The sequence below is a fragment of the Pezoporus occidentalis genome, unplaced genomic scaffold (assembly GCF_034315485.1).
Source record: "Pezoporus occidentalis ecotype Australia unplaced genomic scaffold, CSIRO_AGI_Poc_V1 ctg255, whole genome shotgun sequence".
Classification (NCBI taxonomy): Eukaryota; Metazoa; Chordata; class Aves; order Psittaciformes; family Psittacidae; genus Pezoporus; species Pezoporus occidentalis.
Genome location: NW_026914448.1, coordinates 1 through 16,071, shown reverse-complemented (window position 1 = coordinate 16,071; position 16,071 = coordinate 1). Strand labels below are relative to the sequence as shown.

The 16,071-nt window shown below is 45.2% G+C and overlaps 1 protein-coding gene across 1 annotated transcript in view; it reads right to left on the bottom strand.

Moving 5' to 3' along the window:
- The window catches only part of UBR4 (ubiquitin protein ligase E3 component n-recognin 4), a gene marked incomplete at its 5' end in the record, with an annotated part of 75,739 nt that extends 64,170 nt beyond the window's left edge, over nucleotides 1–11,569 (bottom strand). The window contains 19 exons of the mRNA XM_062623633.1: nucleotides 273–405; nucleotides 1,241–1,523; nucleotides 2,127–2,296; nucleotides 3,285–3,370; nucleotides 3,501–3,660; nucleotides 4,190–4,377; nucleotides 4,767–4,884; nucleotides 5,371–5,508; nucleotides 5,598–5,697; nucleotides 6,267–6,457; nucleotides 6,587–6,646; nucleotides 6,861–6,985; nucleotides 7,678–7,802; nucleotides 8,514–8,655; nucleotides 9,154–9,256; nucleotides 9,560–9,699; nucleotides 9,804–9,933; nucleotides 10,583–10,686; nucleotides 11,399–11,569. Of these exons, the coding sequence (XP_062479617.1) occupies nucleotides 273–405; nucleotides 1,241–1,523; nucleotides 2,127–2,296; nucleotides 3,285–3,370; nucleotides 3,501–3,660; nucleotides 4,190–4,377; nucleotides 4,767–4,884; nucleotides 5,371–5,508; nucleotides 5,598–5,697; nucleotides 6,267–6,457; nucleotides 6,587–6,646; nucleotides 6,861–6,985; nucleotides 7,678–7,802; nucleotides 8,514–8,655; nucleotides 9,154–9,256; nucleotides 9,560–9,699; nucleotides 9,804–9,933; nucleotides 10,583–10,686; nucleotides 11,399–11,569 (2,667 nt within the window). The remainder of the gene's footprint in view (nucleotides 1–272; nucleotides 406–1,240; nucleotides 1,524–2,126; nucleotides 2,297–3,284; nucleotides 3,371–3,500; nucleotides 3,661–4,189; nucleotides 4,378–4,766; nucleotides 4,885–5,370; nucleotides 5,509–5,597; nucleotides 5,698–6,266; nucleotides 6,458–6,586; nucleotides 6,647–6,860; nucleotides 6,986–7,677; nucleotides 7,803–8,513; nucleotides 8,656–9,153; nucleotides 9,257–9,559; nucleotides 9,700–9,803; nucleotides 9,934–10,582; nucleotides 10,687–11,398) is intronic.
- Between the last annotated feature and the right edge of the window lie 4,502 nt (nucleotides 11,570–16,071).

The following is a 16,071-nucleotide window of genomic DNA, read 5'->3' as shown; positions in this document are numbered from 1 at the left end:
CTTCATAGCATGCTATATGTGCTGTAACCTATGGTACATGCAACCAAGGTCTTCCTACTCCTACAATCCTGGTACAATAAATCCATATTTATTTTCAGTTACTTGTAGCATAGTCCTAGATGACAATAATTTTATTTAATACAACTTTTCTTGCATTTTTATATGCATTACATAGCTATGCCCATTAGAAGTAGGAAAAGCTGCACCAGGGCACTCCTTTATTTGTAAAAGCAAATCTGGCTATCAAAAATTCCTTATGTTTTCTTTCTTACCTGATGAACAGTGTTTGGTCCAGTTTTCTTCCACTTCTTTAAACCCGTGATAGAGTGGGACTGATGTTCGCCTGCTGCTGTCCTGGGATCCACTCACCCACCCAATGGGTGGAGTCAGCAAATTGTATTGTACCTAAGTTCAAAAACACAGACAAAAAAACACCCATGGCATCTTTGTCATTAGGGATGGGGGGGAAATACAATCACCAACACCACATCCCTGTTGGTAAGACATAATCATTCCCAGCTTCCAAGGGAAGCTCTAGACCCCATCTCCTAGAATGGTTTGGGTTGGAAAGGACCTTAAGATCATCCAGTTCCAATCCCCTGCCACGAGCAGGGACACCTTGCATTAGAGCAGCTTGCTCCAAGGCCCTGTGTCCAACCTGGCCTTGAGCACTGACAGGGACGAAGCATTTACCACTCCTTTGGCAACCTGTTCCAGTGCCTCACCACCCTCTCAGGGAAGAGCTTCTGCCTTATATCTAACCTGAACTTCCCCTGTTTAAGTTAAAACCCACCACCTCTTGTCCTCTCTGATGATTTTTATTCTGGACTGAACAGCTAAAATCAATGGTCAAGCTTCTACCAAGTGGAAAAGCCATACACAAAACGCCAGCATGCCATTAATGACAACAGTGACCAAAACCTCAACAGTGAAAAGTTAAAGCAAGGACATGGTGTACAAGGTTTTCCACAATACCCAAATACTCAAGATTTTGAAAGATAAGATGAGGCATTGATCCTACCCTTACCAGGATTCATTAGGACAGGAGTTACACCACGAATTCACACTCAAACAGAACCTGCTGCAACTGTAGTTTAATCACACATTATAATTCCAAAGGCTGGTAACAACATTTAGTCCCTAAAGGCCATGAAGAGACCAGAACACACCAGGTAACTGCCTGTTATACATTTCTGCTGGGTGACCAATTAAATAGCCAGGACATGACATCAAATCCTACCTGTTCGAAGAGGTACACAGGGGCCTTAGAATACTGATGGAGCAGGTAGTCAAACACCAAGAGGAGACGTGCCACGAGAAGTGGGACAGAAGATTGCTGGGTATCCATGTTCGCTGTCAGCTCCACAATTGTTTGGATACAGAGCATCACAATGGATCTGCGGCCCCTCTCAGAGAAATTGTGAAAAATAAGCAGCAGCAACTGGAGATGTTCAACGTTCAGATCTTCTGTGTCACTGGGAAGAGTCCCCTGCAAGGCGTTCTGCTTCAGTGTGCCCACAAACCTGACAACAGGAGAGGAAGTTTATGAAGTTCACTTTTCTCTTGGCTTAGATCCTTCTTAACTGTAGGCTAGAGAAACATTTTCATCAGTTCCCTTTTCTGCTTATTCTAACACTGGCAAATTCACTGATTATCACTACATGAAGCATTGGAATGAGACGCAAACATCAAAACCTAAATTTGATGGAAAACATGAACACCCATTCAAAAGAATAAAGAGAAATGCAAACCCATTCCCACAGGAAAGGCTGCTCACTTCAAGTCAGCTAAACCCTAGCAGAGACTTACACACTATGGCAGAAAGGAAAGACCCTGGCACCATCATAACAGAACTTACCAGAAACCTGCTGAAATGAGACATTCCCTTTTTAAAACCAGGGTTCAGGCTCTACCCACTTAAATCCTGATCCTAGGTTTCACTTCCTACGCTCTAAGTGAAGGACTTCAGCAACACACAGACGGACCCTCTGCTCCTCCCAGCATCACATACCATCCCCACTCAGAGAACACACACACACTGGTTATGCTGGTCCCAGAGAATTTTCCCTTGATAGAAAACAAGAGATTGAAGAGGTGACTTTCAGCTCAACATAAAATTATCTCACCTTTCCCAGACTTTAAGGCATTCTGGAACATCAGGATCTCCCTGGGCAGTGGCTTTATGCTGCCAAATGAGGAGCAGTCGCGAGAGCACCGACAAACTCTGAGGGTGGATGTAAAGAGGCCACGGGCCCTCCGAAAAAGGAGCAACTCCCAGCTGCTGGAGAAGTGTATTCTGGAACAAAACAGACTTGTTGAGTACAGGCAAGTCCTGTCTGATGCTTTAAAAGCACGATGTGAACAAACAGCAGGGTCCTTGGAACTCACAGTGGTTCACACAGCAATCCCTTTCGTATCTCCAACACATGGCACAGCTACCAAGGGACACTCAATGCTATCACTGTGCCCCCTAAACCACAATAACCTTGCAACTTTAACACCAATGCATAAAAAATAGCATTAATGAGCTCTACTCATTTCCTGCAGTATCACTGCAAGACTGTTTCTTCTGCTATGTTCAGTATCTAAGAATTCAGAAGACGACCTCTTTGAAAGGAAGCAGCATTGCTGTGACCAGTCAAATATAGTAAAAAGGCAGATTTCTGAAAAGTGCAACTGCTTTAAAACAAAAACCACAAACCAACAAAGTATTTTAAATATGGTAGAAAATGTACAGTAGTCAACAAAAAGTATAGGGATTGAATTCACTGATTGCAAGCAGATTTATACTTCTACTTAAAAGTATTAAGTCAGGTCAGCCCATGACCTAGCAAATAAACCTAGAGGCTACGAAGTCAACACATGAAAGCAAAAGGATTAATTTGATTCTCTCCTGAGAGAATTCCAAAGCCTTTTGGCATCAGTCCTGACAGCAAAGCAAATCTGCAGGAATCCCTCTTGATAAATGCATGGATAGAGGCAACTCTCCAAAGCAAAATATACAAACTCATTGCCTTTTCAGCTTTCATCAGCTTCAAAGTTCAGCGGATTAATGTGAACTCTGGATGTTAAGTTTACACTCTGCAGGATGTTTTGGACTGGATGACTGCAAAGGTCATTCAACTCAATGGAGCCAAAATATTCCAAGTTCTGTTTGCAAAAGAATATACTCTAGGGCTAAATGGAATCATCAGCACACTAATCCAGGTGTGGAAAATCTGTGTAGAGAGAGTAACAACACCAACACTTCTTCCTTTTATTTATATATATGCAATCACACTTACCTGCAAAGCAGGGGACTGAAGATCAGAGGTCACCAAGGAATGGTTGAAGTGATACAGGGCAGCAGCAAACTCCTCATCGGATGTGCCTGTAAGACAGGGAGCAAGCCATTTACTGCTGGTGCTCTTACATTTCAAATTTCCACATCAAACTAAGAAAACACACACCTCTAGCTCCTACAGTCTGTGCTCTCTAACACAGAAGCTCTGCTCACTCACCCTTTAGCCCATCCTTATCCACCTCTTTGATGATGCTGGCCAGTGTAGCCATGTGTTGCTCCGAAAGAGACACACTCAGGTAGTTGCGAATGAAGTTGTTCCTGGAGTTCAGCATAGAAGAAGTGATGAAGTTCAGAATGTTTGAAGCTAGGCTCAAAAACTGGAAAGAAAGGAGAAACACACCATAGAAGCAACCTTAAACAAAAACTAAACCACCAGCAAAACAGATCAAGTCCACCCCAGAGTACAGGTTTACTCATTGACAGCCAGCTCACTGCAATCAATGTCCTGTATCTGTATCAGGACTAATGACAGATTCTGACAAGGTTGTAAGGCTCTCCTCCACTGCAGTATCTATTTTTGTCTTTCCCTCATGGAGTTGGACTAAAAGCATTCTATCAGCAAGTCATTTTGCTTATATTTCTGCCCTCATTTTCCCTCTGTCTCTGTAACCCAAATAGATACTATCTTCAAGGCTTTGCTTCCCTTGCAGTAATGAATACTATTGCACCTTACAGAAGAGGAGAGGAAATATCTTTCTTCAAAGGCAAGACAGTCATTGATTCGCCATCAGCAATGCACTTAAAATACCTCACATTTATCTTCCCTGTCAACATACCCAGCCACTGACAAGGCAACAACACTACAGCACAGCAGTTATTTCACTAAGCCTCAAGACCATCTCGTACCAACTCCGGATCTTTGCGGCTGGCCAGGATGTTCCCATTCTCTCCAGCACTCTGTTTGTTTGGGCTTTTCACTCTAGGGGAGCTCTCCAAAGGGGGTGGTGGAGGAGGGGGTGGTGGGGCCACCTTCTCTTTGCTTGGAGAGATTGTCTCCTCAAACCATTGCCCAAGGATTGGTTCACTGTCCTCATCTAACACAGGAGGCAGGAAAAACAAAAGCATAATGTTATAAGCAATGTTACATACCTTATGAAAACTACTCAGCTTAGAAAAGAGTTTCAGTTTAAGGCATCTGCTACCTTCATTTTTCCTTCCCAAATCACAAGGCTAAGCACTTTTACATGAGTCCAACAAGAGCTTACAAGAAGTTATTTCCACTCTCTTAAGCAAATACTGCCAAATCCCAGGCACTCAGCCTTTCGTTTACACCAAAAAGCACAGTCAGCGTTGCTTCTGCCAAACAGCTCTTACAAATTGGTTCACATTCTCAGCACTAAATGTCATTCCAGCCCAAGAAGGCAACAGCCAGGTTTCCACTCAATCTGAAAGACGGTTTAAAATCCTGCCTTGCTGCTATTACCTTGGCTGCTGTCCTCCTCAGTGCTGCTAAAATCATCCTCGTAGTAAGTATTAGAATCAGTGGAGGCACTTGCATCACTGCTCATGGAGCCCTTCCTCTGACGCTGCAAGACACAAGCCTTGGGAGAATAGCAGAGCAATTAATTTAAGGATGAATCATAAGAATTTGAAAACAACAGTAAATTCCTAACACATCTTCATTTTCTTCTAGCAAATTTGTCTCAACTAAGTTATGAACAGGTTTTCAAGGCTTCTTCCCCTGAAGTTGTATTAAAAATATCATGGGATGGTGGAAAACAAATAATCTATGCCAAGCTTGTAAGCAACACTTCAAGTAACAGCTCTAACATAAAGCATCTGTTTTGAATGCAGCCTTTTCACCCCCTCCTAAACTTACAAATACCACTGAGCTTACAGAACAAAAATTGACTAGAACAAGTCTGTCAACTTTACATCTCTGAAAAAAGAGAGGCTCCAGTTGACAGCTTCTGAAAGAATAATTCTAAGTTCTTAGCACAGCCACAGCTTGTAAAGTGAGTTTTTTCCATGTGGATGGCACCTAGTAGGAGTGCCCCAGCCACAGAAGCTCTCCAGCCGGTTCCTACCTTTCTGTAGGAAGTAGACAGCAAAGTCAGCAGCAAGTTAGTGAGTGGTACAGAATCTATCAGCCGCTGAATCCTCTGGATAGACGTGCTTTGAGCCATGATATCCAGCACTGCTGGTGGCCCATCGCTCTCCCAGCCCTGGAGGATGGCAGTGAGAAGAGAATTTAAAGTGTGTTTCAGTGGAGAAGGCAAAATGTTCCACAAGAATGTATATGTTACCTACGCACCTTGTGCAATGCCTCCACTTGCAGATCTTGAAAGAGTGATGACAGCAATTTGATAGCATGATTTGCCAGCACCACAGACAGAACACCAAACCCTTGATGCCTACAGAAACATAAAGGAAACAAACCTTATTGAGGCCTTTCAATACCTTAAAGGCCTACAAGAAATCCTTTTTTACAAAGACATGTAGTGATAGGTCAAGGGGGAATGGTTTCAAATGAAAGAGAATACATTTAGATTACATATTAGGAAAAAATTCTTCTCTATGAAGGTATTAGAAAAGGATGCCCAGAGAAGCTGTGGCTGCTCCATCCCTGGCAGCGTTCAAGGCCAGGTTGGACACAGGGGCTTGGAGCAAACTGCTCTAGTGGAAGGTGTCCCTGCCCATGGCAGGGTTTTGGAACTGGACAAGCTTGAAGGTCCCTTCCAACCAAAACCAGTCTGGGATTCTATGATTCTAATTTCAAAGGGAGGGAGGGGAATATATTGAGTGTGCTGACTACTTTGCTAAACTGAAGAAGACAGTGGCTTTTTCCCAAGAATCAAGAATTGATTCCCTTGAATTACAACTGGGGATACAACTTTAGAAACCAAGAAGACTCCATGGTACCTGCTTGCTGGGCATGGCTAGGCACATGGACAGTGACAACTTCAGAGAGGTATTTACATACCCTTTCCCAGGTCCTAGCTTGGGAGACCCAACGCCCTCCTTAGTGCGAGCAATAATGTCTCTGACACGAAGAGCAGCCAATGGATCTTTCTCCTTTCCCTTATCAGCCAAGGCCGTGGGGCTGAGGTTCAAGATGAGGAAGAGGCTGTTTAGCAAACACCAAGCCCCAAGCAGCTGGAAGTTCTGATAATGCTATCGTGCCAAAAATGAAGGGGGAAGGGGAGGAAAAAGGCATCAAAAAAGACAAAATAGTGTCAATCCAAATGCCAAAATATACAAGCACAAAACCAGTGAAAGAGCTTCCCAAGACAGAAATCTTACCTCACCCCCTGCACGGCGTGAGTTGCTGATGGCTTGTCCAATCATTTCATAGATTTCAAGCTGCAAATAAATCCAAAGCAATGGTAATATTTTAAGTTAAGCTCCAAATACAATTGTATTTTCCCCTCTACAATTAGCCACCACCTCACTACTTCTTTTAGCAGCAAGTCTAATGCCTAGAAATAACAGCTATGTATTGCAGTCCAAAGGAATACAAACTCTGCACTTCACTTGCTAAGAATGAAACAATAATCATACTCTTTCATCTACTTACACATTTCTGTACAATAGTAGCAGCATCATTTTCATAATCTTCTTCTTTGGAACTTGTTGACCCAGTTCGTACCTGCTGAGTGCTACCCACGTGCAGGATGGCCATACAAGTGGCCACACTCACACCTGATTCAAAACAAGAGGTCACATTCTTACTAAGAGCCAGACTTAGCAGTCAATGTTCCTACTTTGCATATTAAACCAAGCAGTCTCAAACATGCCCATAGACATGATGGAGCAGGGAATACTCCATATTACAGCTGACAGATTGAAGATCCTTCTGAACTACCCTCAGAGGAGTAAAGTTTTACCCTACAGAAACACACAAGAACAATTAAAGATGTTTTACCATGGAATTCAATGCCATTTTTAAGGCAATCTTCCTACTCTACTCCCATATCTCTTTAAAATGTTACTCATATCAACCAAGCACTCAGGATGATGGTGTCTGAAACCACTCCTGGGAAACATGGTTGATTTGGGGAATATAACCAAGTAAGCTGAAGCCATAAGCACTGCAAAAATACATTATGCTCTGAACATTAAAAGAGCAGAAATCACAGGCTATTAAGAGAACGTTGAGTCGGTGTTTGTCACAGATACTGACAAGAACATTTGCATAATACACCAGAATTTCAGTGCTACTGTAACAATTTTCATCTGAACCCAGTCACCACAGTGCACAGTATGCTGCACAGCTTTCAAATTCAGGAGAAATAAAGGTTCTTGTAGGCTGAGCCTCAAATGTGCAGGGAACGATGCAGAACAAAAGCAAGAGTCACTTAAAGCTCCAGAGAAAATACAGGAAATCCATTCACCTGCATAGAGACAGCTGAGAGCAAGAACAGTCACATCTTGGAGACGTGTGGGTGTCAGGGGCTCCAGTACAGGCAGAGACAGAGTATCCAGTGCCATGGTCACATCTATTACCAGCGAATGAAATCTACAGTAACGACACATGCTAAGGTTCAGCAATGCAATGTACACATTAAATCGTAAGAGTTAACTGGGTTGGAAAAGCCCTTTAAGCTCATCCAGTCCAACCTTTACCCCAGCACTGCCAAGGCCACCACTAACCCATGGCACTGAGGCCTCGTCTCCACTGGGTGCGAACACTTGCAGGGACGGTGCCTGCAGCCCTGCCCTGGGCAGCCTGTTCCAATGCCTGAGCACCCTCTGGGGAAGGAATTGTTCCTCAGCTCCATCTAAACCTGCCCTGGTGCAGCTTGAGGCCGTTTCCTCTTGTTCCTTGGGAGCAGAGCCCAGCCCCTCCTGGCTCCATCCTCCTCTCAGGCAGTTGTAGGCAGCGATCAGGTCCCCCCCGAGCCTTCTCTTCTCCACACTGAACCCCCCAGGTCCCTCAGCCCTTCCCCATCACACTTGTGCTCCAGGCCCTGCACCAGCTCCGCTGCCCTTCTCTGGCCCTGCTCCACCACCTCAATGCCTCTCTTCTAGTGAGGGGAAAAGAACTGAACACAGGATTTGAAGTGCAGCCTCACCAGTGCCTAGTGCAGGGGGACAATCACTGCCCTGGTCCTGCTGGACATTTGAGACCTCACAGGAGCAGCACTTATGATGCTGCATGGCCAGCACAGTTATTTTCTCTCACAGTGTACCCAGCATCCACCAGAGGAGAGCAAGGACAGACACTTACCCATTCCGAACAGCAGTGGCATCTGCCACTGTGGCTGGCATAATGAAGAATGAGTTGGCTGACACTGCATCCTGAAACCGATTGATGTAGCGCAAGAAGTAGGGGAGGTTCAGGCACACTCTCAGCAGTTTTTCAGAGCCACCTACCAAAAAAACAACCCAGAAGTGTTATTTTTACTGATCTGTGAAAATGCTTCTAAGAACAGATCTAATGGTCACCAGTAATTGACTTAATTATTCTTTGTGGTGAGAAAACACCATCACAGATGAGGTAACAGGATAAAGCCTAATTTACAACACATAAACCAGGTGAAGTTTTCAGCCACACTCCTAACGGGTGTCACAAAGCTCTGTGTACGTTATGTGACACACCAGGTCCTAATTCACAACTCCTCAACAATCCATCCCATAAGCTATTTTATATGGTCCACCTTATTTACCCTGCAAAACCCAGTGACTGCATATAAATATACCGAGCTCATCTCCTCTGCAATGAAGAAAACTACATCACAGCCACAACCTCCTTCAGCACACCAATGAGTAAAACCTTCAGATCCTTCCCATTCAGAGCAGTAGGATGTAACACTGGAGAGACATTTCCTCTTTCACCCCTTTCCAGATCCTAAAAAGCTGACTCTCACCAAGTTCTTGCAGGCTGGCCACGTTCTGAGCAATGAATATGCTTTTTGTCTTTGCTGCAGAGGTCTGATCTGTGGAAGCTTGATCCTCATTCTCTCCTTCCACCTAAAACCATTATGGGAGCATTAAAAATACATGGTATTGCAGCAAGTATCTACACAGGAGCAAGGTGCAGCAGCAGCAGAACTCAAAAGAGCTACAAATATCACTGAACATTAGGGTCAATGAAGCAACAAAACTACTATTGTGTTGTTCGCCACTTGTCAACATGCAAGTAGGATTTACATACTTAAGAAAGGTTTTCTTTACACATGTGTACTAAAATCTACCACTCATTGCTCTCTGCCCTTTCCTGCACCAATGTTATTAATGCTAAGGTTCAACCCTATTCTAGGGTTGGCCGTTTACCTGTGTTTCTGGTGTGATAGATGGTGACGACGAGACTCTAGGGTTGAAAACTGATGTCAACTGATTGAGGAAGTTCATCTGCACTTCTTTCTGTCTCAGTTCTGGGCTCACCGGGGAGGCCAGCTCCTTCTGGTCCTCTACTGCAGGGCAAACAGCAAAGCACCATTTCATACCTCAAACCTGCAGTATTTTCTATGCCTAACTCAAGTGCTTCAAGTGATATAACATAAATGAAACCCCTTACCATCAGAGAGGGTTTTAACAGTCTGAGGCAGCTTGGCTGACTTCATCATTGCTGTGAAGGTAATGATTTCAGTTCGATCCAGGCGGCTGCAGCCCGTACACAGCCCCTTTATCAACAGAATGAGGTGTTTCTACAAAGAAAAAGGCATCAAGTACAACTTAAACTCTCTTGATTCCAATTATTCCTCAACAGCATTTATTCTAAGCAACCGCATTAAGAGTACTGTACCTTCAGCTAGTGCGGCTACTGCAACATTCCAAACCCACTCTGATCTCATACCAAAGACATGGTAGTAGTGGTATTACCCCTAATTGCAGGTAATTCAGGTCATTAACACTGTCCCATGTGCATGTTAGGGAAAAGCATCTGGAAAAGCACTTTCCTGTGACAAACTAAGGCTTGAAGGAAGTGGCATTATGTCCCTATCACAAGTGAAATTATGTGAACGCTTCTCGCATGCCTTTCCTCTTTGAAATAGATTTCAGCTTTCCCAGAATGACTGAAATACAACTGGGGAAAGAATCCATCTTTAAGAATTCCACTGTTTTGTTCCAGGTTATTACACAAAACTAAACCAGACCACAGAAAAACACAAGAATTAACCAAGGCTTCAGGTTCCCTTTATTTCAGCTTGAAATTGAGTGAAGGATGCAGAGGGAAGACTCAGCACTCTGCTGAAGCAGCACACCTTCATTAACTTTGCCTTATGCAACATTATACTTTGGAATTAAGAGGCCAAAACCCATTTTAACACTCAAGCAGTCAAAATCAGCTCTCACCTGTGACACAGCACATGCTTCATCTGGGTTCTCAAGGCGAAGCAGTGAGAATTCAATGAGGACTTTACAAGCAGCTGCCACTGACTGCAATTGGTTTCTAGGTACTGAAAACAGGAGATATTTGTACTCAGGACAAGTTTTAAACTCATTCAGAGAAATGTGTTCTTAGTACTATCAGTAAAACAGAGTGAGGTGCAATATGGATGCACTCACAAGCTACTGTGCCGAACACACAGATGCAACTATAAATACAATCTCATTAAAAGGTAACCCAAGAAATGTCAGTGAAGCAGAGATAAGCCAGACAAGGTAATATAGATGAAATGGCTTCCCCAGCAACGTCACTTAACACTGGCAGAAGCACTGAAGAACATAAAATAAGTTGACCTAAACCACTCTTTTCGCTGAAATTGCCAAATTCTATCAGCCAAAATAATAGGAAATAATTTTGAGTCACAGAGTTTTGATCATTAATTCCAACATACTAAAATAATTGCTAAAGAATAATCTAAAAATCCTGAAAATTGATTTATACACTTCATTTGATTCAAAGTTATTTTCCCTAAATGAAGTCAGGCCAATGAACAAGCAACAAAAACTCAGCACTGTCCAGCATTTGGTGGCCAAATCCTCCTATTGACAAGTTTCCCTTTCCATCTGAGTTGACACTGTGCCAGTACAGAAGCCAGCAGCGCTGGCCTCATCCCCTCTGTCTTTAAAGAGGGCTGGAGACAAAGGACAGCAGTTCCAGTTTGCTTTTTCTACACCCCAGTCATAACACAAGAGCAAGAGAAGCAAAGGAGTGGGAACACTTACTTAGACCGCACACAGTAGTGATGTAATGCGTAGAAAGTGCAACAAAGGAGGAGTAAAAAGGCTCATATTGTTTGTCGTGGTGCAGGATTTCAGATTCACTGCAACAGGAGAAAAGGAGATGTGTCAATTGCACACAGTATGACAGCAGCACCACACCACGCTCAGGATATGCTGACAAGATTGTCAAAATCACACATGCTCTCCAAATCAAAGTTCTGGGTCCCATCTCTCATGTTCTCAGGGCTGAGTCCTCCAGCAGCAGATGGATGATGGCATCAGCATTGCTATCCACACAGGAAATGTAAGGACGTCATTCCAAAACTACAAATGTTCCTCCTTTGTGGATTTACAGGGAGACTGAGATGAGCTCTTAGGCAGAAGCTCTTCCCTGTGAGGGTGCTGAGGTGCTGGCACAGGGTGCCCAGAGAAGCTGTGGCTGCCCCATCCCTGGCAGTGCTCAAGGCCAGGTTGGACACAGGGGCTTGGAGCAAGCTGCTCTAGTGGAAGGGGTCCCTGCCCATGGCAGTGGTTAGAACTGGACAAGCTTTAAGTTCCCTTCCAACCCAAACCAGTCTGGGATTCTATGATGCACCATCAACAGCTCAGCCCCTTTAACTATGGCTATCCCAGTTGACAGTTCATTCATCTTTAAGTTATTCTAAACCCAGCTGCCCATAAAGTTTGGCCTGTTTGTTCTGTAACGCTCAGCAGGATTTGCCAGGAGCAGAGCACTGGCATTCCCCTTCTGTTAAGGCACGGAGTCAACTGGAGTTGGTGCAATTCCACAAAACAGAAGGATCAAAACAGGCAACTGCATAATAACAAACAAACAAGGCAGCCTCTGTGACAGACCGGGGACTTGTGAAGGTAACGCACAGAAGAGAAAAATGCACCCCCCGGAATCAGCCTCGTGGGCAGAGACTTGGCATTTCAGAGACCCACAGCACCCTGCCCCACACACAGCTCAGTGACTGAAAAGTCAACACCAACTCAAACCAAAAGTGAACGCCGCCAAGCAAAACACACATCAACACGCTGAAAATCACGTCTCTGAGGTTCCTCCATGAGGCTTGCTGGCCACGGGGAACATCGATACACAGGCAAGACATGGCACATCAAAAGCTGCTGCAGTGTCACACCACAGCCCATCTGCACAGAAACCTGAGGACAACCACGCCAAGAACAGAAACTAAGCTCTGCTTGCATAGCTGGTTCTCCCCTTAATGCTTCCTGTGAGACAACTATGAATGTGGGTATCTGCCTATTACATACTTAAACCACTTTATTTCCCCTTTTCATTCCATGGGCAAGGTGGAAGAACAGATTAGACAACTCAACTTCACTGCCCACGTCAACTTTACCTCTTTAAACAGAGGCCTCTTCACCTCTGGTGACAGTGATGATTTCTGGAGGGGAGGTGGGGAGCAGAGGGCATCAGCTAAAAACCCAGCTAAACCCAGGATGTCTAAAGTTAGTCAGTGAGCAGCACTGCTGCAGATCACAGTAGAACAAATCCTTGGTCCAGCAGCACATGATGGTGCCAGCTTTGGTGGGGTGGGAGGGAGAAAACGGCACACCATTCGCAGTTGCCTTCCCTTTTTTCTATCCCAAGTCATCGTTTCCAGTCACAATGGAAGATGTGGCTGAAACAGAAGAAACTTCAGAATTTATCATTTCTCCAGAAAAAATGAGCAAGGAGAAATACTCATCAGCTTTGTAGCTTTGATTTCCTGGTTAGAATCAACTAGGTTGGAAAAGAGTTTTAAGACCATCAAGTCCATCTGTTCCAACACTGCCAAGGCCACCATTAACCCCCTCCCAGGTCCCTCAGCCGTTCCCCATCACACTTGTGCTCCAGGCCCTTCACCAGCTCCGTTGTCCTTCTCTGGACCCTACACAGCCTACCTAAAAAGCTGAAATAGAAAAGCAGCCATTATGAGAGGCTTTGCATGGTGATCAGCAGCATAACATGACTGAGTTCCAACATCTTGCTCACCAGGCTTCACCTCTCCACCTCCTGCCCAAAGCACATGGATGGGCAACGAGCCCAGAGACTGAATGTGCAAAAATGTTTGTGTTCTTATATTCAGACACCGATTTTGCTCACCTACCTCTTTATGCCAACTATAAATCATCAGCAGCCAGATGTATACAACATATATTAACAGAACAAATTGGGAACAACACCGTACAGGAGCAGCTGGCAGCTCCTCAACAACTGCTCTACCGTACAGGTCAAGCAGTTCAAGGCACAACACCCACAAGGTGTAAAAAAACAGAACAAGGTTGGGAATTCCATCTGGATTGGGCAAGAAGAGGCTTGGATCTGTTACGGTGGTGAAAAGCGGAAGGCACCTGTCAACGAACCATCAAGTCCTTGCAAATAAACATAAGTGAGAGATAACAGCTTAATCTGTGATGTGCTAGTGTTATACTGCATCTATAGTGAGATTTAACAACAACTTTAGGCGACTGTATTGCTATTTATTGCTTAACTAACTTCTGCTTCCCAGGGAAGCTCATTACTCACGCTAAACGAGAAGCCTCTGTGTCAATATCAAATATAACCCGTCAGCAACAACCACCTCCTGCCTCAGTTCTGCTTCCAAATCCCAAACAGGCCCAAAATAGAGCCTTTATGTAAGGCAGCAGGCACAAGAACAACCTCTTCCTCCTGAAGACACAGCAGCAGGTGCAGGAGTTCTCCCTTGTGGAAAACCCTTCCCTGCAAACCAGCCTCACTGCACCGCCACAGGCTTTGTAAACCACATTCACTTCAGCTGCATCTTTCTAAGCCACCGTTTCTATCAGTTATGTCAAACCAGAGGCCAAAGTCTATCAATTCCTGAACACACCTGCTAAGGGAACTCCAGGAACTCAGTGATGCTTAAACTTCAATATGAACTATAACACTTGTTCAAACAAGTGAGTTTACTAGTTTATTATGGAAAGAACTACGTTAATGCTTTTAAGGCAGGTGTCAGCACCAGACTCTTTCCAGTGGTGCCCAGTGACAGGATGAGGAGCAATGGCCACAAACTAAACCACAGCAAGTTTCACCTCAACATGAGCAAGAACATCTTTCCATTGAGGGTGGCAGAGCCCTGGCACAGACTGCCCAGGGGGGTTGTGGAGTATCCCTCTCTGGAACCATCCCAAACCTGCCTGGATACGTTCCTATGTGCCCTACTCTGCGTGGCCCTGCCTTGGCAGGAGGCAGGACTGGATGAGCTCCAGAGGTCCCTTCATGATCCTAGGATTTTGCTGTCATCACACCACGTTTATTTGAGAGGAAATCCAGCCACTCTGCAGATGGTGTCAACCAACAGTCTCGCTGCAAGAGCCAACAACCACCTTCCAAAAATAACTCCACCAGATAACATATTTTAGATTAGAAATCTAAAGATAGATGATTTGTTCAGCACAGAAGAGCATGGCTCCAAACACAACAAGCTGGAGGTTTCTTCCCCCTCTGTGATTTGCCACATCTTATATCAAGGCATGAAATAAGAGACTTGTGCTCATGTTAACTCCTGCCGGTTCTGAATCACAGCGAGCATCAGGCACACGACTCCAAGCCTCAGAGCAACGCTACTTAAAGGCAACACACTCGTGTCCCAAGTGGAAAGTGAGACCTTCGCTGTCACTAGGAGAGGAAACAGACCTCTCCCAACAGTCAAGTGAATCCATTTCAGTGTTCCTGTGTGTTCTGCAACTGCTGACACTCCAGTAATGACCTTTAGGCACACTGACAGCGGAGCTCCACAAGGAAAAGCAAATCTGAAATGGTCCCTAAATCACAGAATCATAGAATCAACTGGTTTGGAAGAGAGCAATAAGGTCCCCACTGAGCCTTCTCTGCTCCAGACTAAACCACCCCCCCGAAAACAGCAGATTAAAAGGCCAGCCTCAGCACTGCCCAAATCACATCAATATTGAGCAGATTCTAGGTGACTACTAGCATATGACCTGCACAGCACACTGACACCGATCGTACATCAGCCATTCCACACCGAGCACAACACCACAAAGCTTTACTTCATTACCTTCCTCAGTGCAGTGTTTAGCTTGTGTTTCCTAACAACTTCGTGTGGTCAGGGCTATATCTCCGAGCACAACGTTGTGGCATTCACACCTAGTGCTTTAGGTCGTACAAACAGCTGTAAGCTAAACTAAACACTCCTGCTCCGGGTCTAACTTTGCTGTTAGCAAAGGCAGGCTCGATGTGCTTCAGCTTTATTTCTCTTTAAAAGGCGGGCAGTGCCCCATGGGTAGGAACCCAAAGGAAGCCGGTGCCACCGCATGTCCCCCCCAGGACATGTCGCCAGGCTAAGGGAGACAACAGCTTTCACGGCACAGCCTGACATCCCCCTTGGACAAAGGCACGGACAGCAGAGCCGTCCCGAAGCCTCTCCGCGGGGTGACTTGTCAGAGCCGCTGTGGCCGTGGCCGGGCGTGCATCATCATCCCCGCTTATTAGGTCCCAAGGGCACCACCCCGAGAGCCTCCCAGTCCCCAGGAAACCGGCAGCGGGCTGGGCGTGAGTGACTCGCCGGACACTGCTCGGGGCTCCCGTTTTGGCCCCGGCAGCCGCCGCTGCCGCTGCCCAGCGCCGAGCCGGGCCGGGCCGCTCCTCAGCCCGCGCCGGCGGCACCCGCTCTGAGCCCCGCTTC